The 27028-nt window shown below is 44.0% G+C and overlaps 1 protein-coding gene across 3 annotated transcripts in view; it reads left to right on the plus strand.

Moving 5' to 3' along the window:
* ppp2r5cb (protein phosphatase 2, regulatory subunit B', gamma b) overlaps positions 1-9055 on the plus strand; it is a 40139-nt gene extending 31084 nt beyond the window's left edge. For all 3 annotated transcript variants that reach the window (XM_021600920.2, XM_021600919.2, XM_021600921.2), the window contains 12 exons: positions 296-406; positions 596-688; positions 795-925; positions 1286-1345; positions 1444-1552; positions 1754-1807; positions 2043-2213; positions 2350-2477; positions 2593-2694; positions 2989-3061; positions 6837-6947; positions 8720-9055. In XM_021600920.2, coding sequence (XP_021456595.1) covers positions 296-406; positions 596-688; positions 795-925; positions 1286-1345; positions 1444-1552; positions 1754-1807; positions 2043-2213; positions 2350-2477; positions 2593-2694; positions 2989-3061; positions 6837-6947; positions 8720-8854 — 1278 coding nt within the window. In that variant the 3' untranslated portion in view covers positions 8855-9055. The remainder of the gene's footprint in view (positions 1-295; positions 407-595; positions 689-794; positions 926-1285; positions 1346-1443; positions 1553-1753; positions 1808-2042; positions 2214-2349; positions 2478-2592; positions 2695-2988; positions 3062-6836; positions 6948-8719) is intronic.
* The last annotated feature ends 17973 nt before the right edge of the window (positions 9056-27028 follow it).

Below are 27028 nucleotides of genomic sequence, written 5' to 3' on the forward strand. Positions count from 1 at the left end.
AGTTTATTTCTTCTCTTCAGCCCAAAATAATGGCTTCCATTGATTTCAATCATTTTTGCTTTTTTTATGTGGTTGCGTCATATTTCTGTGTATACAGCTTTCAGCGATGCATACTTCGAAATGTTTTCTCCGTGTGAGCGGAGCATGGTAGTATTCATTTTGAGACACCCAAAATGTCAGTTTCCAAAGTGCTGGAGTTGGCTAACCATTGACACATGCTTAGGATAGTTCTTCCAATAGCCCTTATGGTAATAATATGAAGTGCTGTGTCGTGACCTGCCTGTCTGTCCTTCAGTTTGCAGTGAACATGTTCAGGACATTGCCTCCATCATCCAACCCCACAGGGGCTGAGTTTGACCCAGAGGAGGATGAGCCCACTCTAGAGGCCGCGTGGCCACACCTCCAGGTAAACACGCACAGTCACGCATACCGCACAGCCAAGCACACCACGCACCGCACGGCGGCGCAACACACTTGCAGTTGCGCGCACCGCACACTCCACAGTCGTGCGCACCGCACACAGTCACACAAACAAGCAAATGAACATGCGCACCGTTTCATACCACTGATGTGTACACCTCTGCTCTTTCTCCAGCTCGTCTATGAGTTCTTCCTCCGGTTTCTGGAGTCTCCAGACTTTCAACCAAATGTGGCCAAGAAGTATATCGACCAGAAATTTGTAATGCAGGTAGCTAAGCACTGGACCTTTTCTCACTGGAAGTAAATAAACAGGATGTGAGATTGTGTGAGAAAGTACATGTGATCTAAGGTCACCTGCTGCATTGTATCCACAGCTATTAGACCTGTTTGACAGTGAAGACCCTAGGGAAAGGGACTTTCTAAAGACCACTCTGCATCGCATCTACGGAAAGTTCCTGGGCCTGAGAGCGTACATCAGGAAACAGATCAATAACATATTCTATAAGTAAGTAAATGGTCATAATACTGTACTATGAAATTGTATTGTCATACACTGAGTGTACAAAACATTAAGAACACCTGCTCTTTCCATGACAGACCGATCAGGTGATTGATTCCAGGTGAAAGCTACAGTACGATCCCTTATTGATGTCGCCTGTTAAATCCATTTCAAGCCGTGTAGATGAAGGGGAGGAGACAGGTTAAAGAAGGATGTTTAAGCCTTGAGACAGTTGAGACATTCAATGGGCAAGACCAAAGATTTAAGGGCCTTTGAACGGGGAGACACAACATGGCGAATACCAATGTTTAAATGATAATTTATTGAACTGCTCTGTTCTGCTTTGACATTGTCATTTCTTTCCAGGTTCATTTATGAAACAGAACGTCATAACGGAATAGCAGAGTTATTGGAAATATTAGGAAGGTATGTGGTTCTTGAATCGTTTTTTGTGCCTATATTGTTTTGTGTTGATCAGAAGTATTACATTGCTGATCACAACCTTCAAATCCTTCTGTTTGCAGCATTATCAATGGCTTTGCCTTACCGTTGAAAGAGGAGCACAAGATTTTCCTGTTGAAAGTGTTGCTGCCTTTACACAAAGTCAAGTCCCTTAGTGTCTATCACCCACAGGTAGCTATCCCTAACTACCTTTGGTTTCAAACATGTTACTGTTAATGACCGTGCAGTTAAAGCCTTAGGCCTGCAATACAATAAACCTTTTGATTAGGCCTATATGTGTTTATAGGTTGTAATAAGCGTTTATTAGTTGTATTAAGCGGTGTCGGAATGATGGTTGTAGTTAATCTGCTTTTTTGTTTCTGTCTTTTCTAGCTGGCTTATTGCGTGGTGCAGTTTCTAGAGAAGGACAGCACTCTCACAGAACCGGTAAGACATCTTGCTGTTCGCTGGGCAAAAATCAACATTCCCCCATGGAATGCGTGAGGTTAGTACTTTGCTCTAATGCTGGCTTAGTGTGAATGTGTGAATCTTCTCCATAGACAGTGATGGCTCTGTTAAAGTACTGGCCAAAACACACAGCTCTGTGTGACTAGTTAGTTAGACCCACAGCTCTGTGGGAGGGACTGGTTAGTTCAGTATTAATGTATGACTAATCTTGTAGACGGTGATGGCTCTGTTGAAGTACTGGCCGAAGACACACAGTCCAAAGGAGGTGATGTTCCTCAATGAGCTGGAGGAAATCCTGGACGTCATCGAACCCTCTGAGTTCGTCAAGGTCATGGAGCCTCTCTTCAGACAGCTGGCCAAGTGTGTGTCCAGCCCTCACTTCCAGGTGTGTTGTTGATCTGGTGGAACTCATGCAGTGTGTGTTGTGCATATGTGTGTGTTGCGCATGTCCAGGCTTGTGTGTGGTTATCTGTGCTATGGTGTGGCCTTACCAGGCATCCCTCTCTCTGTGTGTGTATCAGGTGGCAGAGAGAGCGCTGTACTACTGGAACAATGAGTACATCATGAGTTTGATCAGTGACAATGCTGCCAGGATCCTCCCTATCATGTTCCCCTCGCTCTACCTCAACTCCAAGACCCACTGGAACAAGTGAGCCACTCTGCTAACCTACCACTATGGAGCAGACTCTTTCTCCGTCTCTGTTGCTGCCCTGTGAAAGAGAAGTAAACATCGTTCCATATGTATGGTTAATGTGTGTGTGCAGGACGATCCACGGTCTGATATACAACGCCCTGAAGCTCTTCATGGAGATGAACCAGAAGCTGTTTGATGACTGCACACAGCAGTTCAGAACAGAGAAGAACAAGTAAGACTACTTTACCTCTAAACACACACACACTGAATAAAACCTTTGTCATAACTGTTCATTCATTTGCAACATCCACCCACATAGTTTCATTCTACGTCTGTCTCCACTTAGCAGATTTCATCTTGAAATGACTGTTCCGCTGTCGTCTGATCTTTGTTCCCGTCTCTCTAAACCTGTCGTTGTGATGTCTGTTCCCCTGTCTCCCTAATCCTGTCATTGTCTGATCTGTTCCCCCGTTGTCGTCTGATCTCTGTTCCACTGTCTCCCTAAACCTGGTGTGTGTGTGTGAAGAGAGAAGGCCAAGTGGAAAGAGAGAGAAGAGGCGTGGGTGAAGATTGAAAATCTGGCCAAGTCCAACCCTCAGGTGAGCTCTAAGCATCTTTCCTCGTGTGTTTTAATCCAGCCCCGTTGTCTCTTGCTCTCTCAAGCATTTGACATTTTACTCATTTAGTAGATGCTTTTATCCAGAGCGACTAACAGTAGTGAGTGCATACATACAGTGCCTTGCGAAAGTATTCGGCCCCCTTGAACTTTGCGACCTTTTGCCACATTTCAGGCTTCAAACATAAAGATATAAAACTGTATTTTTTTGTGAAGAATCAACAACAAGTGGGACACAATCATGAAGTGGAACGACATTTATTGGATATTTCAAACTTTAACAAATCAAAAACTGAAAAAGTGGGCGTGCAAAATTATTCAGCCCCTTTACTTTCAGTGCAGCAAACTCTCTCCAGAAGTTCAGTGAGGATCTCTGAATGATCCAATGTTGACCTAAATGACTAATGATAAATACAATCCACCTGTGTGTAATCAAGTCTCCGTATAAATGCACCTGCACTGTGATAGTCTCAGAGGTCCGTTAAAAGCGCAGAGAGCATCATGAAGAACAAGGAACACACCAGGCAGGTCCGAGATACTGTTGTGAAGAAGTTTAAAGCCGGATTTGGATACAAAAAGATTTCCCAAGCTTTAAACATCCCAAGGAGCACTGTGCAAGCGATATTATTGAAATGGAAGGAGTATCAGACCACTGCAAATCTACCAAGACCTGGCCATCCCTCTAAACTTTCAGCTCATACAAGGAGAAGACTGATCAGAGATGCAGCCAAGAGGCCCATGATCACTCTGGATGAACTGCAGAGATCTACAGCTGAGGTGGGAGACTCTGTCCATAGGACAACAATCAGTCGTATATTGCACAAATCTGGCCTTTACGGAAGAGTGGCAAGAAAGCCATTTCTTAAAGATATCCATAAAAAGTGTCGTTTAAAGTTTGCCACAAGCCACCTGGGAGAGACACCAAACATGTGGAAGAAGATGCCCTGGTCAGATGAAACCAAAATGGAACTTTTTGGCAACAATGCAAAACGTTATGTTTGGCGTAAAAGCAACACAGCTGAACACACCATCCCCACTGTCAAACATGGTGGTGGCAGCATCATGGTTTGGGCCTGCTTTTCTTCAGCAGGGACAGGGAAGATGGTTCAAATTGATGGGAAGATGGATGGAGCCAAATACAGGACCATTCTGGAAGAGAACCTGATGGAGTCTGCAAAAGACCTGAGACTGGGACGTAGATTTGTCTTCCAACAAGACAATGATCCAAAACATAAAGCAAAATCTACAATGGAATGGTTCAAAAATAAACATATCCAGGCGTTAGAATGGCCAAGTCAAAGTCCAGACCTGAATCCAATCGAGAATCTGTGGAAAGAACTGAAAACTGCTGTTCACAAATGCTCTCCATCCAACCTCACTGAGCTCGAGCTGTTTTGCAAGGAGGAATGGGAAAAAATGTCAGTCTCTCGATGTGCAAAACTAACAGAGACATACCCCAAGCGACTTACAGCTGTAATCGCAGCAAAAGGTGGCGCTACAAAGTATTAACTTAAGGGGTCTGAATAATTTTGCACGCCCAATTTTTCAGTTTTTGATTTGTTAAAAAAGTTTGAAATATCCAATAAATGTCGTTCCACTTCATGATTGTGTCCCACTTGTTGTTGATTCTTCACAAAAAAATACAGTTTTATATCTTTATGTTTGAAGCCTGAAATGTGGCAAAAGGTTGCAAAGTTCAAGGGGGCCGAATACTTTCGCAAGGCACTGTACATGCATACATACATACATACATACATACATACATACATACATACATACATACATACATACATACATACATACATACATACATACATACATACATACATACAGTGGGGAGAACAAGTATTTAATACACTGCTGATTTTGCAGGTTTTCCTACTTACAAAGCATGTAGAGGTCTGTCATTTTTATCATAGGTACACTTCAATTGTGAGAGATGGAATCTAAAACAAAAATCCAGAAAATCACATTGAATGATTTTTAAGTAATTAATTTGCATTTTATTGCATGATATAAGTATTTGATACATCAGAAAAGCAGAACTTAATATTTGGTACAGAAACCTTTGTTTGCAATTACAGAGATCATATGTTTCCTGTAGTTCTTGACCAGGTTTGCACAAACTGCAGCAGGATTTTTGGCCCACTCCTCCTCCATACAGACCTTCTCCAAATCCTTCAGGTTTCGGGGCTGTCGCTGGGCAATACAGACTTTCATCTCCCTCCAGAGATTTTCTATTGGGTTCAGGTCTGGACACTGGCTAGGCCACTCCAGGACCTTGAGAGGCTTCTTACGGAGCCACTCCTTAGTTGCCCTGGCTGTGTGTTTCGGGTTGTTGTTTTGATGGAAGACCCAGCCACGACCCATCTTCAATGCTCTTACTGAGGGAAGGAGGTTGTTGGCCAAGATCTCGCGATACATGGCCCCATCCATCCTCCCCTCACTGCGGTGCAGTCGTCCTGTCCCCTTTGCAGAAAATCACCCCCAAAGAATGATGTTTCCACCTCCATGCTTCACAGCTGGGATGGTGTTCTTGGGGTTGTACTTATCCTTCTTCCTCCAAACACGGCGAGTGGACTTTAGACCAAAAAGCTCTATTTTTGTCTCATCAGACCACATGACCTTCTCCCATTCCTCCTCTGGATCATTCAGATGGTAATTGGCAAACTTCAGACGAGCCTGGACATGCACTGGCTTGAGCAGGGGGACCTTGCGTGCGCTGCAGGATTTTAATCCATGACGGTGTAGTGTGTTACTAATGGTTTTCTTTGAGACTGTGGTCCCAGCTCTCTTCAGGTCATTGACCAGGTCCTGCCGTGTAGTTCTGGGCTGATCCCTCATGATCATTGATGCCCCACTGAGTGAGATCTTGCATGGAGCCCCAGACCAAGGGTGATTGACCGTCATCTTGAACTTCTTTCATTTTCTAATAATTGCGCCAACAGTTGTTGCCTTCTCACCAAGCTGCTTGCCTATTGTCCTGTAGCCCATCCCAGCCTTGTGCAGGTCTACAATTTTATCCCTGATGTCCTTACACAGCTCTCTGGACTTGGCCATTGGGGAGAGGTTGGAGTCTGTTGGATTGTGTGTGGACAGGTGTCTTTTATACAGGTCATGAGTTCAAACAGGTGCAGTTAATACAGGTAATGAGTGGAGAACAGGAGGGATTCTTAAAGAAAAACTAACAGGTCAGTGAGAGCTGGAATTCTTACTGGTTGGTAGGTGATCAAATACTTATGTCATGCAATAAAATGCAAATTAATTACTTAAAAATCATACAATGTGATTTTATGATAAAAATTACAGACCTCTACATTCCTTGTAAGTAGGAAACACAGCCGATTTTGCAGGTTATCAAATGCTTGTTCTCCCCACTATATATAGATGTGTGTGTGTGTGTGTGTGTATATATATATATATATATCACACATGCCGCACATAACATACACTGGTCCCCTGTAGGAATCAAACCCATCACCCTGGTGTTACAAGCACCATGCTCTACCATCTGAGCCAGTAGTTTTGCCACTATTCCTCCTCCACCACAGAACAGCCCAGGCAGCACCAGATACGCAGGTGTATTCTATGGCTCAGAACTCAACAACCAGAAATCATCTGACTCATGGATTTTACCAAATGATCTAAAAAGGTCTATATCATTATCTTTGGTTCTGGGCGTTCCTCACCTCTCCGCTGGGTTTACTTCCTGTTGTCTCATTATAATCCTACCCTCCTCTCTCTGTCGGTGTGTTTAGTTCCTGGTGTATGTGGACCCGTCAGACCTGGGTAGTCCTATGGAGACAGACGGACCTATGATGGAGGATGTTAACATCTTGAAGAAGACCATAGCGGAAGAAGCCACACAGGTACTGTGTTGGTGGGGCGGGCGGGCTAGCGTGCAATTCCTCTGACGTCCTCCATGCAGTCAGTGCATTGAATTAGACTGTTCGTGTGAAGGTTCAGAGCACAGTCTCCCGAGCTGTTTGAAATGTAGCATCAGAATCTGGTGCTTCCTGTCACACCTTGTTGCAGTTTTAAGCCTGGGTGGGTGGAATTATGGAATTGTTTAAGATGGTCATACCAAGTATCATGTAGCTATTAGTGTGTAATTTAAAGGCCCCTGAAGGTAGAGGGTGATATCGGTGGATGCGGTGTTTTGAGACGCTGCCCATGCAAAAACATCTCTAGCTTCAACAGTCAGATGTTGATGGGGATTTTCTATTATTATGTTCATTAGATTCCCGCTGGGGTGCAGAAATTGTAGGCTAAGGGTTAAGAGGGGTGGAGTCAGACGTGTAGGAACAGGAGTAGTGCAGCATGGGTAGGAGTAGAAGTACGCCATTCATAGCCCTCTCCTTGCCTACTGCCCAGGCTGTCATAAATGGCAACATATCCCCTATATAGTGCGCTACTTTCAACAGAGCCCTATGGGCCCTGGTACAAAGTAATGCACTACATAGGGAATAGGGTGCCATTTGGGCTGTAATGTAGGTTGGAGAGGGACAGGGTCGGGGAAGAGGGCTGTGAGTGATGTACTTATCGACAGAATCATATCTATAGGCAGGCTCACATTTCTAAGGCAGGGGAGAGCTGACGGTAATGTACACTTCATACAGGACTACTACATATCTAGGACATGATGGATTGGGCTGAGTTGGGTATACAAGTTGATCTAGTCAAGACGTGATAGACCTAGTTAAACGTGCCGAATTTGAATTCTAGCAGCACTGAGGACTATCAAGGACTAGAGAAGGTTTGTTTAGGTTGATGGACTCTGGATGTGTAACTGTTCCCCCATCTCTTGAAGAGGATGTGTGATCAGTCTAATGCCTCCATAAGACCAGGCACTACTTCTAGCAATCAAACAATTGGAAGTCATTCGTTATCAAAGGAGCGAGAAACAAGGATGCACCATAGTGCCCTCAAAGCTCACCACTAAGCTTAGGACCCTGGGACTAAACACCTCCCGCTGCAACTGGATCCTGTACTTCCTGACATTAACTTATATAGGTTCGTTATTATTTTATTGTAACTTTAATTTAAATATAGTTTAAATATATTATATGTATGTTTTTGATTTTTTTTTCTTAAACAAATGAGATTCAATAAATAAATTTAAGGGCTTGTAAGTAAGCATTTCACGGTAAGGTCTACCTACACCTCTTGTATTCGGAGCATGTGATAAATTAAATGTGGTTTAGCTACTGAGCTGGGATCCGTAATGGTGAAACATTTACGTCTGGGGAAATTACAACTAACAAAGAACCAGTTTTTTCCTCTGTCACTGCATGTGCAATATAACAGCAGAATAAGTGATGCATCTTTTCCCTAAAGTGCACCTCTCGTCCACAAAGCATCAGTCTCTGGGACGGACAGTCGTGATGCTTCCCCGAACGCAGACCTCAACTATCGGTGACTAAAGAGTCTGACGTTTATGCAAATTAGCAGCGCCTTAATAACAATCAGGGACGGGAGGATCTAGCTTGCTTGGACACCGCGCTGAATAGGCTAACAGCCAGCGCAACCTCGTACATGCTATTTGGAGAATACATCCACATAGGATGATCTCCACGATTCCTTATTACTTTGTAGATTTTGGTTTGACTGTTCTATAACTGTTCTCCCTCTCCCCCGAAAGCTCCAGAGGAACGAGCGCAAGGAGCGTCCGCTGGTCAGGAGGAAGTCTGAGCTGCCTCAGGACATCTCCACCGTCAAGGCCCTGGAGACGCACCGGAGGGCCAATGATATGGTCACACCACACGACGGACACTAAAGACACACGCACGTACACGAACAAACACGTACAGACAGTCTCTCTCTCTCACACACACACACGCACGTACAGACAGTCACACACACAGACGTACAGACAGGCTCTCTCTCTCACACACACACACGCACGTACAGACAGTCACACACACAGACGTACAGACAGGCTCTCTCTCTCACACACACACACACGTACAGACAGTCGCACACACACACGTACAGACAGTCGCACACACACGTACAGACAGTCGCGCACACACACACACATACAGACAGTCTCTCTCGCTCTCTCACACACACACACACACGTACAGACAGTCGCACACACACACGTACAGACAGTCGCACATACAGATGTACAGACAGTCACACATACACAGTCAGACACCACATACTGACAGACAGACCAGCCCCGGGGAGCCCAGAACAGTCCAGCACAGACAAGGTCCAGACCAGAATAGAACAAAACAGAATGGCCTGGCTGAAAGAAGCTGCAGCTCAAACAACTCCACCAGTCCAACTCTGAAGTGTTCCCCAGTTCGCTACAGCCCTGCCCAGACATGTCAATGGCACAGGACTGTATGGCATGACCACCAAACATGACATTGTTGCCCTCCCTCCCTCTCTCTTGTAAAAGCAGTGCTGTCCCCTTGTGGTCATTTTTCTCAGGTCTTCTGTTTTAATTTGTTGGGTTCTTTCTGTTTTTCTCTCATCCTCATTCTAGATGTCATGTGCACTGGCAATAGGATTGGCAGACAGACATGTATTATAGATGCATACTGTACGTAATGGGCGAAGGAAGAAGCAGTTTAGTCTCCTCTCTCAGCATAGAGAGGAAAGCACAGTCCTTCTCTCTCATGTTTATTCTTTTTTGCCTAGTTACTGCTGCTATTGCCATAAGCGTAATCTTTTGTGTTCTGCTAGGATTGATTTGATGGGAGGGGAATTATTGGGGACCGCCAAGAGACGTAATAAAGTTGTGGCTCTAAATGTGCTTGGCTTAGTGAAAGGGGGGTTCTTCTGTCCACTGGACATCAGCTGGTCTGTACAGACCTAGTTTGGTTCCAACCTCACGCTTGCTTTTTTTAAAAACTTATCCACCCTTTCTTAGCTGTATGATATTGTAGGCAATAAGTTGCAGTGTGTTTGGTTGGTTCGAACAATGGTTAATGGTTTTCTAAGACTGAGGGCACAGCACATCAATTGTTTTCTGGATCCATTGGAGTTTACTGTCCATGTGAACACGTCAATCCCATTCCCTGTCGGTCTGTTCATGTCTTCATTCATAATCAGTATTGATCAAGACATCCAAGTCATGTTAGTGTTGTGAAAGCTGAGGTCTGTGTTCTAGTTCAGTGTTTACAGACTCCCATTGAGCTGTAGTGTGGGAGGAGCTGTACTGGGCTACACACAGAGGAATACCTGCTCCTCACTCCTCTCTACTCTTCATAACCAAGACCCCTCTTTCTGATGTTGCTTGTATACCTTGGTAACTAAGTAGCTTAGTTCAGTCACATAAGATCATTGTCTGTAGTCAGTCAAAATTCATCACAAGCCTTTCCTTTCATAGTGCCTTTATTGTACAAGCGGCTAAACTGAGAGTAGAATAGCAGTGTTATGTGAATGCAGAACCATGTTCAATTTAGCATTAGCTTCCCAACAGACCAGAGATGCACGTTGAAACACAATGACACTCACACCTACCCACAGAGTATTTAGGGCCATGTTTAGTGTAAAACGCATACAAGTTGTTTTTGTTAAATCTACAAAGCAGATCAATGATTGTGGTCAAGCTAGAGAGGAGTGGGTAAGCCCCAAAGACTTAAGATAGAAGCACTTCCTGATAAAACTTGAAGAATAAAAACCCAAGATTCAAAATGAATTAATAATTAGTGCTGTCTGGTCTGTTTAGTTACGTCAGTTCCTCTGTGCCTGACGGAAAAACGTGTAGAGAAGGATGATGCTTATTCAACCTGATCTTATTACCCCTCGCCCTGTTCCATTTAGGATGTCCCCCAAATGGCACCTTATTCCCCTATGGACCGTGATCGAAAGAAGTGCACTATATAGGAAATAGTGTGCCATTTTAAGATGCACCATTGTTTGAGTCCCCAGACAGACATGCACTCTGGCTTTATCCCTGTAGAGAAGCTCTGTGTGTGTGAGACACTACTTCTGGATGTGTGCAGGGTCTTTTTCATTGCCTGCAAAAACTCTGATGTTCAGATTGAATGTGCAAATTGTAAATATATTACTATCATGACGTTTCACTGTCTCTTTCTAGATTATTTTCTTTGTCTTAAAGAATATCATTCACCATAAATGTATGCCACCCCCCAACTATTTTGCTGTAAAATTATTAAAAGGAGGTATAGAGTGCTTTTATAGATGGCACACACAAAACTGGATGGCACCAGGGTTTGGGTCAATTAAGGAAGTAATCTGAAATACAAATGTTCCTCATTGCTTCACAGAGGAGAATTGGAATTTCAGTTGACTGAATGTGAATGGATCCCTGGCTGTTCCCAGTGTCCTGAGAGCAGAGAGGACTCTGTGACTGTTCTTCATCAAATTGCTTTAATATTGTAGCCTCTGGCGCTCTCTATATTTTACATACAGTGCATTTGGAAAGTATTCAGACCCCTTGACTTTATCCACATTTTGTTACGTTACAGCCTAATTCTAAAATGGATTCAGTTGTTTTCCCCCTTATCAATCTACTCACAATACCCCATAATGACAAAGCAGAAAGTTTTTTTAGAAATTTGGGCAAATTTGGTATTTTATTTTTTTTTATTTTTTTTATCTAGAACATTTACATAGGTATTTAGACTCTTTACTCAGTACTTTGTTGAAGCACCTTTAGCAGTGATTACAGCCTTCACTCTCCTTGGGTATGATGCTACCAGCCTGGCACACCTGTATTTGGGGAGGTTCTCCCATTCCTCTCTGCAGATCCTCTCAAGCTCTGTCAGGTTGGATGGGGAGAATTTCTGCACAGCTATATTCAGGTCTCCCCAGAGATGTTTGATTGGGTTCATGTCCAGGCTCTAGTTGGGCCACTCAAGGCCATTGAGACTTGTCCCGAAGCCACTCCTGCATTGTTTTGTCTGTGTGCTTAGGGTCGTTGTCCTGCTGAAATGAGAATCTTTGCCCCAGTCTGAGGTCCTGAGTGTTCTGGAACAGGTTTTCATCAATGGTCTCGCTGTACTTTTCTCTGTTCATCTTTGCCTCAATCCTGACTAGTCTCCCAGTCCCTGCCACTGAAAAACATCCCCACAGCATGATGCCACCACCACCACGCTTCCATGTAGGGATGGGGCCAGGTTTCCTCCAGATGCTTGGTATTCTGGCCAAAGAGGTTGATCTTTGTTTCATCAGAGCAGAGAATCTTCTTTGCCATGGTCTGAGAGTCTTTAGTTGCTTTATGGCAAACTCCAAGCAGGCTGTCGTGCCTTTTTACTGAGGAGTGGCTTTCTTCTGGCAACTCTACCATAAAGGTCTGATTGGTGTAGTTCTGCAGAGATTGTTGTCCTTCTGGAAGGTTCTTCCATCTCCACAGAGGAACTCTGGAGCTCTGTCAGTGACCATCGGGTTCTTGGTCACATCCCTGACCAAGGCCCTTCTCCCCAGACCGCTGAGTGGCCAGCTCTAGGAAGAATCTTGGTGGTTCCAAACTTCCTCTAAGAATGGAGACCACTGTGTTCTTGGGGAACTTCAATGCTGCAGAAATGTTTTGGTACCCTTCCCCAGATCTGTGCCTCGACACTCCTGTCTCGGCGCTCTACGGACAATTCCTTTGACCTCATGGCTTGGTTTTTGCTCGGACATGCACTGCCAACTGTGGGACCTTATATAGACAGGTATGTGCCTTTCCAAATCATTTCCAGTCAATTGAATTTACCACAGTTGGACTCCAACCAAGTTGAAGAAACATCTCAAGGATGATCAATGGAAACAGAATGCACCTGAGCTCAATGTTTAGTCTCATAGCAAAGGGTCTTAATACTTATGTAAATACGTTTTTGTTTTTTATAAATTGGCAAAAAAAATAAAAATAAATACGGGTTTCCCTTTTGTCATTGTGGGGTTCTGTGTAGATTACTCAGTTTTTTTTTCTGTCCATTTTAGAATAAGGCTAATGTAACTGTGGGAAAAGTCAAGGGTTCTGAATACTTACAGTGCGAAGGCACTGTATGGTTTTGTTTATTTTGAAAAGAATGATTCTGCAAGTGTCTTTTGGTATACACCCTGTATGATAATTGGCCTCATCTAATATTGTACATATAATGTACTTTTATTTTATAGCTACTACATGGTAGATGTAATATTTTGTACAGAATGTCCCCTGTGTACAGAAAACAAAGGTTATAAGCTACCACAGTTGATGTGGCACAGACGTCAACACGTGACCTATATGCATTTAGAACAGTTTTGAATTTGGATTCTACTATTTTTTTAATCGATTTGTAATCCAAGACTTTCTTTGATTCAGCATTTTAAAGTATGTGATGAGTTCCTACATACATCTGCATTGTGTGTGTGCTTTTATCCAAATTCTCCAGTGGTGTACATCTATCTAGCTGTATATGGTAAATAAAGAGAACATGTGAGTTTTTATATTTTCATCCTAGAACAGGTATAGTGCTTTCATGATATGCCGCCTAATTCCTCATTCACTACCCTTGGAAGCCTGTGACACGATTTGGAAGGATGGCCATGTGAGACTACTCCTTGATGAACTACATCCCCTATCCTTATTTAGTTCTGTATCCATGGACACGGATGATTACTTATCAATGTTTCCAACTCATCTCCATCACTCAGAATCTGGAGATTGCCTTATAATATCCTAGACAATCTCCACACAACACATCACCCAGAGCGAATATGTACATTTAGAAGCCTGTTTTTTCATCTTTAATACAGTAGAAGGCATACACTGACTCATACCAGAAAACATTTTATAGCAGTGCTGTCTATCGGAGAGTAAACTATAAAAATACAATTGTGCACTAATTATGCTCCCAAACATTTAAATGACTTATGCTTTATGCAAACAATACCGATTACATTAACGCCTGAGCTGTTTTATTGACTGTTCCAATATCTAGCATACAATGAACCTAATTGTCAATATTATTTTGTAAGTCTGCAGGTATAATACCTCATTTCTTTTATGGATAAAAATGGGTTTCAGGTGGTTGGTTACCAAATGTAACTGTTATAAGGCAAATTTCTTGGAATTCTACACATTTTGCAGAAATATAATGTTAGTTTTAAAGCAATTTTTTTCTCTTTCAATTCTACACGGCTTATTTTATTTGACCAGGTAAGTTGACTGAGAACACATTCTCATTTGCAGCAATGACCCTGGCAATAGTTACAGGGGAGAGGAGGGGGATGAATGGGCCAATTGTAAACTGGGGATTATTAGGTCTTATGATAAATGCCATGGGATCTTTAATGACCTCAGAGTCAGGACGCCCGTTTAATGTCCCATCTGAAGGACGGCATCCTACACAGGGCAGTGTCCCCAATCACTGCCCTGGGCATTGGGTTATTTTCCTCCTACTGGCCCTCCAACACCACTTCCAGCAGCATCTGGTCTCCCATCCAGGAACTGACCAGTACCAACCTTGCTTAGCTTCAGAAGCAAGCCAGCAGTGGTATGCTGCTGGCATTAATAATGCCATCTGTGACACAAACAAACACAATCAATGGGGGCCACATGCCATGACAAATACTCCTGAATAGCTAGGTTTCCATCCAATTGGTGACAGATTTTTAACATTAATATTTTAAAATATACATTTTTTTTAAAAGTGCATTTTCTCACCAGATAAAAGGCTGTGTGTGATGACATAGTTCACATAAAAACACCCTTTTTGGTTAAATTCTCATTTACCTAATAAACTGCATGCTTTCCTGACGTCGCAGTGGGAGGTTTACTTAGATATGATGGTTATTATATCAATATTTGCACATAAGCGTTTCCACTGACATTTCTCACCTAATTTTACCGACACAGCGTATTTAGTTTTGTCGACATTTGAAAAGTTTAACGAAAAATGTAATTTTTCCACCAGGCCTGTCATGATTTATTTTTTATCCCACATGCATTTTTGACAGCAGCATATCCCACTGCTGGTTTATCTCTGAAGCTAAGCAGGGTTGGTCGTGGTCCGTCCCTGGATGGAAGACCAAATGCTGCTGGTAGTGGTTTTGGATGACCAGTAGGAGGCACCCTTTCCTCTGGTCTAAAAGAAAATATCCCAATGCTGCAGGGTAGTGATTGGGAACATTGACCTGTGTTGGGGACATTAAACAGTTGTCCTGACTCTGTGGTCACTAAAGATCCCATGCCACTTATTGTAAGAGTAGGGTTGTTAACCCTGGTGTCCTGGATAAATTCCCAATATGTCCCTCATACCATCATGGCCACCTAATCATCCCCAGCTTCCAATTGGCTCATTCATTTCCCCAGGTTGTTGCTGTAAAATACAAAAAGTACTTTACTCTCTTAAGGTTGGATGGAAACCGGTTTTAATGCCTATTTTTGTACATTTTAGATTCTCCCTGACTGTCTAGCTTTTATTTTGATAATTGTTAGTTTTCAAAGATGACCGTACAATTTAAAATATTTTCTACATATCTGATTTTTGTTTTATTAAGTTTGCATTGATAAAATATTCTCATCCTGAAGATAATTTTATAAAAAGGAAAAAAGAAAGCAATTTAATAGTTTTGAAATGGGCTTCCCGGAAAAAAAAACAAAGTTAGGTAGAACACCCAATAAACCTTATGATGCAGTCATAATGCATTGTAGGACTTTTTGAGCATGTATGACCCCCATATGTTTTGTCTCATTGTCATGCATACTGTTGTGCTAATGAGTAATTGGAACTTTGGTTTCCTGTCTTTAAAAAAAAAAATGAGTTACACCAACTATGATGTCCGAAAGGAAGCAACAAGCATTTTCCAAGCATTGAAACCGGGGCCCAGTATCAACTAGAGCATCCTATTGAAACCGTCTGCTACCATCTTGTGGTTTAAAATGGTCACTTTATTCACACAGCACCAGAAATCAAATACAAGGAATCTTTCGATCATAGTGAACCAGACATTCTGAGGAGATTTGCTAGACGAGGCCAGTTGCATGAAACTAATTCAATGGAGCAGATGGGGGCTTGTCATTGCTTAGAAACACTATACTCATTTTAGTTTGCCTGTTGCGTAAATGGGACAGCCAACTGACTGGGTGCTTAGTTTACACATTTGAACCAGACCAGGGTCAAATTCATGTCAAATACTCCAATGTTGAGATTAGTCCAGAATCTGTTCACTGACACAATGGGGAATACTTCTCTTCAAATACATTTTTTATTTGTCACATGCGCCGAATACAACAGGTGTAGAACTTACTGTGAAATACTTACCTACAAACCCTTAACCAACAATGCAGTTTTAAGAAAATAGAGTTAAGAAAATATTTACAAAATAATCTTAACGTAAAATACATGATTTAATAATAAATAAATAACAAAAATATACAGGGGGCACCGATACCGAGTCAATGTAAGTATATGTAAATAAGTATAAGTATATGTAAATAGTCCGGGTGGCCATTTGATTAATTGTTCATTGTTCAGCAGTGTTATGGCTTGGGGGTAGAAGCTGTTAAGGAGCCTTTTGGACATAGACTTGGCTTTCCGGTACCGCTTGTCGTGCTGTAGCAGAGAGAACATCTTGGATGGCAGGAAGCTTGGCCCCAGTGATGTACTGGGCCGTACTCACCAACCACTGTCATGCCTTGTGGTCGGATGCCGAGCAGTTGCCATGCCAGGCGGTGATGCAACCGGTCAGGATGCTCTCGAACCTTTTGAGGATCTGGGGACCCATGACAAATCTTTTCAGTCTCCTGATGGGGAATAGTTGTTGTCGTGCCCTCTTCACTACTTTCTTGGTGTTTGGACCATGATAGTTTGTTGGTGATGTGGACACCAAGGACCATGATAGTTTGTTGGTGATGTGGACACCAAGGACCATGATAGTTTGTTGGTGATGTGGACACCAAGGACCATGATAGTTTGTTGGTGATGTGGACACCAAGGACCATGATAGTTTGTTGGTGATGTGGACACCAAGGACCATGATAGTTTGTTGGTGATGTGGACACCAAGGACCATGATAGTTTGTTGGTGATGTGGACACCAAGGAACTTGAAGCTCTTAACCTGCTCCACTACAGCCCTGTTGATGTGATTGGGGCCATATTTGGCCCTCTTTTTCCTTGTAGTCCACGATTATCTCCTTTTGTCTTGCTCACGTTGAGGGAGAGGTTGTTGTCCAGGTCTCTGACCTCCTCCCTATAGGCTCTCTCATTGTAGTCGGTGATCAGGCCACTGTTGTCGTCAGCAAACTTAATGATGGTGTTAATCGTGCTTGGCCACGCAGTCGTGGATGAACGGGGAGTACAGGAGGTGACTAAGCACGCACCCCTGAGGGGCCCCTGTGTTGAGGATCAACGTGGCAGATGTGTTGCTACCTACCCTCACCACCTGGGGGCAGCCCGTCAGGTAGTCCAGGATCCAGTTGCAAAGGTAGGTGTTTAGTCCCAGGGTCCTTAGCTTAGTGATGAGCTTTGTGGGCACTATGGTGTTGAGCTGTAGTCAGTGAACATCATTCTCACATAGTTGTTCGTTTTGTCTGGGTGGGAAAGGGCAGTATAGAGTGCAACAGAGATTGTGTCTGTGGATCTGTTGGGATGTTATGTGAATTGTACTGGGTGTAGGGTTTCTGGGATGATGGTGTTGATATGAGCCATGCCGAGCCTTTCAAAGCACTTCATGGCTACAGACGTGAGTGCTACAGGGCGTAAGTCATTTAGGCAGGTTACTTTCGCTTTCTTGGGCACAGGGACTATGATGGTCTGCTTGAAACATGTTGGTGTTACAGACTCGGTCAGGGAGAGGTTGAAAATGTCAGTGATGTGAATTGTAAATGTTTTGCATATCCCAACTCCCCCTGAGACACCAATATGGACAGCAATCAGGACAAAAAATGTTCCCCGACATTCACTTTAGGGAGCGGTAAATTGGTGGCTGCAATTGAGCAATAAGCTATATGGGTGATTTTAGCATGTATTGATGGTTTAGCGACAGATTACTTTGTGTTTGAACTTCGTGTTGTCTACAAGCTTGATCGGATTGAATTCTGGCCTATTTCATGTTGGGTTATGTTATATACAGTATGTTAGATGTGTGATCCAACAGAAGACATTAAGAGGAAATTCTAATCAAATATGAAACTTAATTTTGCAGGAAGGCCTTGTGCAGGCCCAGAGTTTCTCTTTTGAAACTAACCTCACAGGCTACGTCCCAATATCCATAGCATACCAAGTCTTAATGTATGCCAAATACATTACCTCTTAAATGGTGTTCTAGTGCGTTGTCAGATTCTGCCTGCACTGAAGGATGAACCTCACGCATGAGTGATGCCACCTGACAATGATTCTAGTGTGGATATTGGACCAGAGCCTCACAGAACCAAGTCATAACCTTTGAGGCCAAAGCTTTAACTTTATTAGTTGTTATCTACCAATATAGGATTCCTGGGCTATATCCCAATTGGCACATTCCCTATTTAGTGCACTGTCTTTGACCAGGGTCCATAGGGCTCTGGTTAAAAGGAGTGTGCTATATAGGGAATTCGGTGCCATTTGGGACGTACCCGTAGATGAGGTAAGTGTAATTCTGGGCTGTGCTGTCTAGATGGTGGTGTAGTGGGGCAATTGGCCAAACAGTGCCAGCCCCTGACTGTTAATAGGTTGTTCCAGGGTCATGCAGTTCTCCAGCGACATAGAGAACAGACGGGGCTGACTGTCGCTTGGCGACCGCCCCACCTAGGCACACCCTTCTGTGTTTAGTACCCCTGCTGAGCCCTGCTCTGGTCGCACACCATCCATCCATCCAACGGACCGACACGCTCAGCCGCTCAGGGAATCATGTCTATAATGAATATGCTCATTCAACGCCATGATCCTTATCAGGATGATAATAATGACTATTGTGATGGTAATGGCGTTTATGATGATGATACATGCAGTAATTCTTCATTTAGTTGATAACCTAGTTAGAATGTACTTACATATTGTGTTGTAATAGACAGTGTGGATCACTCCCATTTAGAACAACATTAGCCACAGGCTAACCTCAGTCTGTGTCATAATCATTCCTTTATGTAAGTGAAAAGAGTGTCCGCATTTGACCCTTTGGAGGTGTTTCTTAAAAACAAATAATTAGCTTTATCGACACTGCTTGCCATTTATCCCAAAACAAATGTTCTCTTTAAGGAATCTGAGACGTAGAAAATACGTCAACGGTTGGTTGTCAAAGTGAGTGTTTTTCTCTCTCGCTCTCTCTCTCTCTGGCTTCCTCTTTCTCTCTCTCTCTCTCTCTCTCTCTCTCTCCCCCTCTCCTGTGGTTACCCTCCCTCTTTTCTCTCTCGCTCTTTCTAGCTTTCTGTCTCTCAGATGAGGTCGTTGAGTTCGTTTAATGTTTTTGCGAACAGCCAAAGTGCCTTGCTTTGTGTAGGCTACCAGAGAGTTTCAGAGAGGAAATACTAGTTGTGTGCCTGTTGTCCTGCAAAGCCCCTCTATCTCCAGTGTTAAATCTCGCTGCTGCGCCGCTACCCGAGGTCTCTGTATCCAAAAACATCTTGTCACGACAGGATGGTGTCAGCTACTATTGCCATGGAAACACGGCTCGGAACTTTTAAGGGACCCCATTGAGATTGCGTCCAATCATATTTTAGAAAAAACATTCAACAATATCTGTGTGTGTGTTCCTTCCCACCTCTACATGACTCAGCACCCCTCTCCAGCAGCTTGTGGATGAACTGGAGACGGAGAGAAGATGGAGGGGTCAGCTACCCAGGAAAGAGCTACTGAGGACCAGGAAACTGACTCACACTGCCCTGGGGGTCTGGAGCAGCTTGGATATGACTCCCTCTCTTTTAATTTCTCTGTCTTTGTCTCTCTCTCTTCATGTACCTGTCTTTATGTATCTCTCTCTCTCACTGTATTTCTCTCTTGCACAAACACTCTCTCCCTACCTGTGTCCTTCCCGCATCTCTCTCCTGTAGTGCCAGAACTCAGTATAGAAGCAGCGTGTGATTCCATCATAAAGAGATCAGGCCTTCCGCTGTGCTGCTTCATAGAGAGGGATACGTTTGTTTTCCCTGACCTATTTTCTTTCTGGTCCCTTAGTCATGGGACCATGCGACTCTCTCACCACCAAAACAGCTCTCTCTGGGGTCAGCAGACTGACTGGAGTGGTGTGGCAGCAGGCAGGGCCAGGGAGGGTGAGAGGCAGACAGACAGACAGACGGGAGGAGAGGGGGGGGAGGGATGGAAAAAGAGAGAGTGAGAAGGAGAGTGAGGAAAAGAGCAAGGGAGAGGTGTGGAGTTATGACACTGATCAAGGTAGCGCGAATCGATCTACCCGGAGAGGGAGAGAAAAACAAGGAAAAGGATGGCGAAAAAAAGATGTAGAGCAAAAGAAAGATATGAAGAGAGGGGAAAGAGCGAGTGTGTGAATGAGTGGCTTTAAACGACATACCTAGTTTGGGATACTCTACATCACCCTGTGCTGCTCTTCTACTTGAATAATTAACCACATTTGTCAGAGAACATAAAAGTTAGCCCGCAAAAGTCTCTGCTGGTGCAGGAGTAAGGGCCTGTGCTTCACTCAGCTCAGAGGTTATGTTGGCTCCATCTTCATTAAAACACACTTCAAGTTAAATTGACCATGAGAAGGGGGGAGAGTGATGCAGAAATGAAGTAAGGGGGGGAGGGGGGAAAGAGAGAGGAGGAAGATAAACAAACAAGGAGGGAGGTAAAGAGAGAGGTGGTGAAACCTAGCAAAAGAGAGCAGGAGAGTTCACAAACACAAACACACCCTACAGAGCCCCAGGACAGCAGCACAATTAGACCCAACCAAATCATGAGAAAACAAAAAGATAATTACTTGACACATTGGAAAGAATTAACAAAAAAACAGAGCAAACTAGAATGCTATTTGGCCCTAAACAGAGAGTACACAGCGGCAGAATACCTGACCACTGTGACTGACCCAAAATTAAAGAAAGTTTTGACTATGTACAGACTCAGTGAGCATAGCCTTGCTATTGTGAAAGGCTGCCTTAGGCAGACATGGCTCTCAAGAGAAGACAGGCTATGTGCTCACTAACCACAAAATGAGGTGGAAACTGAGCTGCACTTCCTAACCTCCTGCCCAACGTATGACCATATTAGAGAAACATATTTCCCTCAGATTACACAGATCCACAAAGAATTCGAAAACAAATCCAATTTTGATAAACTCCCATATCTACTGGGTGAAATTCCACAGTGTGCCATCACAGCAGCAAGATTTGTTACCTGTTGCCACGAGAAAAGGGCAACCAGTGAAGAACAAACACCATTGTAAATACAACCCATATTTATGCTTATTTATTTTATCTTGTGTCCTTTAACCATTTGTACATTGTTAAAAAACTGTGTATATATATAATGACATTTGTAATGTCTTTATTGTTTTGAAACTTCTGTTTGTGTAATGTTTACTGTTAATTTTTATTGTTTATTTCACTTTATATATTCACTTTATATATTATCTACCTCACTTGCTTTGGCAATGTTAACACGTTTCCCATGCCAATAAAGCCCTTGAATTGAATTGAATTGAGTGCCCAGCATTGACTTAATATGAGTGGCGTCTACAGAGCTGGTGGAGTCGAGCCAATGTCCCTTTCTCACCCTGTCCAAGGGGCACAACAAGACAAAAACCTTGAGACTGGCTGGCTGTTTTTACCCTGTGTGCTTTTGGTCCAGCCTAGAACCATAACACAAGATGTCCGCTGAAGATACTGGAGTCCATCACACTTTACCAAAGCTTCTTTGTCTCCATCTTGAACAAAATAGGCTGAACATTCAGAAACCTGCTTCAAAGGGTTATTGAGACTCAGACATCAGTAGCCTACTGTATTTCAATGAACTGTGCCTTTAACAAAGAAATGCATTAAACAGAAACAAACATTTATGTTAGCTACAGTATGCATTTAGCACAAGGGGGGGCAAAGTACGGCCCACAAGGCACTTCAAATCCTGCCCGCGAGACATACAAATCCAGCCATTGAGATATTTTTTTGTCCCCAATTTCGTGATATCCAATCGGTAGTTAGTCTTGTTCCATCGATGCAACTCCCGTAGGTGAAAGTCAAGAGCCGTGCGTCCTCTGAAACATGACCCAGCCAAGCCGCACTGCTTCTTGACACAATGGCCGCTTAACCCGGAAGCCAGCCGCACCAATGTGTCGGAGGAAACACAGTACACCTGGCGACCGTGTCAGCGTACCTGCACCCGGCCCACCACAGGGGTCGCTAGAGCATGACGGGACAAGGAAATCTCGGCCTGCCAAACACTCTCCTAACTTGGACAATGCTGGGCCAATTGTGCGCCGCCTCATGGGTCTCCCAGTCATGGCCATCTGTGACAGAGCCTGGGATCGCGATGCAGTGCATTAGACCGCTGCGCCACTCGGGAGGTCCCCGCAAATTGATTTTAACAAACAATTGGTCCCCCCAAAAATGCAGCCCTCCTTTTGAATTTCAAAATCCCCATGTGGCCCTCGAGCCTAAATGTTTTCCCACCCCTGATTTAGTATCTTAGAGAGATTGTAGTAACTCCTAACAGGTTTTTACCAGATAAATATATAGAACTGGTGTTGGGGATGTTCTGTCCTGAAGAGAGGGTTACATAGCTACTAATCGGCCACACAAGGAATGGAAAATGGACGGAAAGCAGACAGATGGGGATTGGAGTCGCTGGCACAGTTAGCTGGTTTGTCAATCTGCCGTTAGGTGTTTGGATGTTCTCTATGAACTCAAAGTTCACCCTAGACAAAAAGCTGTCTGCGATAGGCTGGACTTTTTGCACCTTGCCTTTTCCCTTCAGAAAGAGTGCCACTTAGCCCTGAAAGGAAAAACGACGGCTCAGCAATATTCTAGTCTAGTTCTTGAAAAAAGAATGGATCATTTCCTCCTATGTCACACCCTGACCCATAGTTTGCTTTGTATGTTTCTATGTTTTGTTTGGTCAGGGTGTGATCTGAGTGGGCATTCTATGTTGTGTGTCTAGTTTGTCTGTTTCTGTGTTTGGCCTGATATGGTTCTCAATCAGAGGCAGGTGTTAGTCATTGTCTCTGATTGGGAACCATATTTAGGTAGCCTGTTTGGTGTTGGGTTTTGTGGGTGATTTTCTCCTGTGTCAGTGTTTGTTCCACACGGGACTGTTTCGGGTTTACACGTTTGTTGTTTTTGTAGTTTATTCATGTATAGTTTTCTTATTAAAAAGAAACATGAATTTCAACCACGCTGCGTTTTGGTCCTCCCTCTCCTTCCCAGGAAGAACCCCGTTACATCCTAATTTCCTTGGAAATGTTCACTGGGAAATATTTATTGATCTGAGCCGACTGGATTAATGAATGTCGTGGCATCTTGGCTACCTAATTTTGTTAGCTCCCTAACTATCCAAGAAAGGAAGATATACATTTCTGTAGTATTACAACAGGCTCAATGTCTATAACTGCTCTGTGACTTTGTACATTGTAATTACAAAGTAATAGGGCATAACTTTGCCGAAGTACAGTTTTAGTGACCACCCACTAGGGGAAAAAATGGTTGAATCAGAATGTTGTCCACGTAATTTCAACCCCAAAAAATCTATATGTTGACGTTGAATCAATGTGGTAAACTGATCAGATTTGCAAAAAGTCACCAACGTCAGGGCATTCCGTCTTTTCCCCCCAAACCTAAATCCAAAGACATGGTGAAATATTGTCAACTCAGCCAAATATAAATCAAAACCAGATGTTGAACTAATGTCTGTGCCCAGTGGGTATGTTGTTTTTAATTGGAATCCTCTTGCTTCTTAATAGAAGATGCAACTTCCAGGAATTCTGCTATCTTGATTGGCTCTTGTGTGTCTTCCAGGAGCAGAGAGCACTTCTGTGATTGGTGGATATTTTCTGGCTCTTGCCCAGGAACCATCTTAAAGATTGATTCCGATTTCCGCCTTTGCCCCATTATGAGATTTCACAGTGTTTTCCGTGTTAGGAGGACACCCTGATTTTCCAGGAAATAGATGCCCTTAGTATACTATAGACATTGGCCCTGTTCTGATATCTGCACTAACATACCACTTAGAATGAAGGTATGTCTTTGCATGCTTTCTAAACGGTATGATAGTGTGGATATTGGATCCTAGCCATGGTTGCTACACTCTTAGGAAAAAAAGGTGCTACTAGAACCATAAAGGGTTCTGCAATTGTCCCCATAGGAGAACCCTTTGATGAACCCGTTTTGGTTCCAGGTAAAAACCCTTTTGGGTTTCACGCCGATCCCTTTTTTCAGAGCGTTTTACATGGAACCCAAAAGGGTTCTACCTGGAACTAAATAGGGTTCTCCTATGGGGACAGACAAAGAACCCTTTTTTCAGAGCGTTTTACATGGAACTCAAAAGGGTTCTACCTGGAACTAAATAGGGTTCTCCAAAGGGGAAAGACGAAGAACCCTTTTTTCAGAGCGTTTTACATGGTATTCAAAGGGTTCTACCTGGAACTAAAAAGGGTTCTCCTATGGGGAAAGACGAAGAACCCTTTTTTCAGAGCGTTTTACATGGTACTCAAAGGGTTCTACCTGGAACTAAATAGGGTTCTCCTATGGGGACAGACGAAGAACCCTTTTGGAAACCTTTTTTCTAAAAGTGTAGGAGAAGAAAAGTTGGATAAATATGGTATATTTAGAAGACAAGGGGCAGACAGTGTTAGAAGAGCAATCAGTCCAGGCGAGCTGAGAGTTAGCAACCAAGATCCAATTGTCTGAATGAGGAGAGAGGAGGAGGGGAGGAGAGCTGTATTTTGTGCTGGAAAGGGAGCTTGGTGGGTGGGGGGTGCTGAGAGTTCATCTGAGGTAAGGAGAGGTGAGAGGATGAGCGCCGCCGTGATCTCAGTTCAGTTGATAAGGGACAGGCAGGGCTGTGTGTGTGTGTGTCAAGGGGATAAAGCTGGGTCGGTCTCCTCAGCAGTAATCCAATCAACAGGGAAGCTGGGACGGATGACTGTCAGGATACCACAGAGTTACACCAGGACACACTCCCGCTGTCACCGTCTGAAGCAACACACACACACACACACACACACACACACACACACACAGGGGGACTATGCTATTGTTTACCAGAGTCAAATGGGAACAACAACACCCTCTCTGTGTGAGAGTCTAATGGATAGGTTATTGTGTGTCTGGCTGCAGCTGTACTGTATTTGGGCCAAAGGTACATTCAGACCACACTGGAAAACCATAGGTAGCCAAGACCACACTCTGACAGTCAGGAACAGGAGTAGACAATCTTACCCTGCCAGTGCGTGTGTGTGCGTCCAGGCTTTTTTCATCTTCAGCCAAGCTGTAACACAAGGATTCTACTAATCAAAGCCTTGATTAGAGAATATGATTAGTTGATTTGTAGAATCAGGTATGTCTCTGCTTGGATGGAGAATTTGTACATTTGAGTGAGAAGAATGATGTGTACTGATATGTGTTTATAACAGCCAAATACACCAGATCAAAGGTGCATTGACAAATATATTTCTGACATGATAATGAGCTAATTATCAATTTGATATCAATGGCATTTTATTGCAGACACCAAAAGATCTGGCATGGGGTGGAATGAGATTGAGCAGACAACCCAGAACAGAGTGTGATGAAGAGTCATCAATGCCCTATGGTCCCTGGGGAACAGAGTGGATGGAGAGAAGTCGTCGATGGTTATGGTCCCTGGGGAACAGAGTGGATGGAGAGAAGTCATCAATACCCTATGGTCCCTGGGGAACAGAGTGGATGGAGAGAAGTCATCGTTGGCTATGGTCCCTGGGGAACAGAGTGGATGGAGAGAAGTCATCAATACCCTATGGTCCCTGCGGAACAGAGTGGATGGAGAGAAGTCGTCGTTGGCTAAGGTCCCTGGGGAGCAGAGTGGATGGAGAGAAGTTGTCCATGGCTATGGTCCCTGGGGAACAGAGTGGATGGAGAGAAGTCATCGATGGCTATGGTCCCTGGAGAACAGAGTGGATGGAGAGAAGTTGTCGATGGTTATGGTCCCTGGGGAACAGAGTGGAAGGAGAGAAGTCGTCCATGGCTAAGGTCCCTGGGGAACAGAGTGGAAGGAGAGAAGTCGTCCATGGCTATGGTCCCTGGGGAACAGAGTGTGATGGAGAAAAGTCGTTGTTGGCTATGGTCCCTGGGGAACAGAGTGGATGGAGAGAAGTCATCGATGGCTATGGTCCCTGGGGAACAGAGTGGATGGAGAGAAGTCGTCCATGGCTATGGTCCCTGGGGAACAGAGTGGATTGAGAGAAGTCGTCAATACCCTATGGTCCCTGGGGAACAGAGTGGATGGAGAGAAGTCGTCGTTGGCTATGGTCCCTGGGGAACAGAGTGGATGGAGAGAAGTCGTCAATACCCTATGGTCCCTGGGGAACAGAGTGGATGGAGAGAAGTCGTCGTTGGCTATGGTCCCTGGGGAGCAGAGTGGATGGAGAGAAGTCGTCAATACCATATGGTCCCTGGGGAACAGAGTGGATGGAGAGAAGTCGTCCATGGCTATGGTCCCTGGGGAACAGAGTGGATGGAGAGAAGTCGTCCATGGCTATGGTCCCTGGGGAACAGAGTGGATGGAGAGAAGTCGTCGTTGGCTATGGTCCCTGGGGAACAGAGTGGATGGAGAGAAGTCGTCGATGGTTATGGTCCCTGGGGAACAGAGTGGATGGAAAGAAGTCGTCGTTGGCTATGGTCCCTGGGGAACAGAGTGGATGGAGAGAAGTCGTCGTTGGCTATGGTCCCTGGGGAACAGAGTGGATGGAGAGAAGTCGTCGATGGTTATGGTCCCTGGGGAACAGAGTGGATGGAGAGAAGTCGTCGTTGGCTAAGGTCCCTGGGGAACAGAGTGGATGGAGAGAAGTCGTCGTTGGCTATGGTCCCTGGGGAGCAGAGTGGATGGAGAGAAGTCGTCCATGGCTATGGTCCCTGGAGAACAGAGTGGATGGAGAGAAGTCGTC

Source organism: Oncorhynchus mykiss, chromosome 4, assembly GCF_013265735.2.
Source record: "Oncorhynchus mykiss isolate Arlee chromosome 4, USDA_OmykA_1.1, whole genome shotgun sequence".
NCBI lineage: Eukaryota > Metazoa > Chordata > Actinopteri > Salmoniformes > Salmonidae > Oncorhynchus > Oncorhynchus mykiss.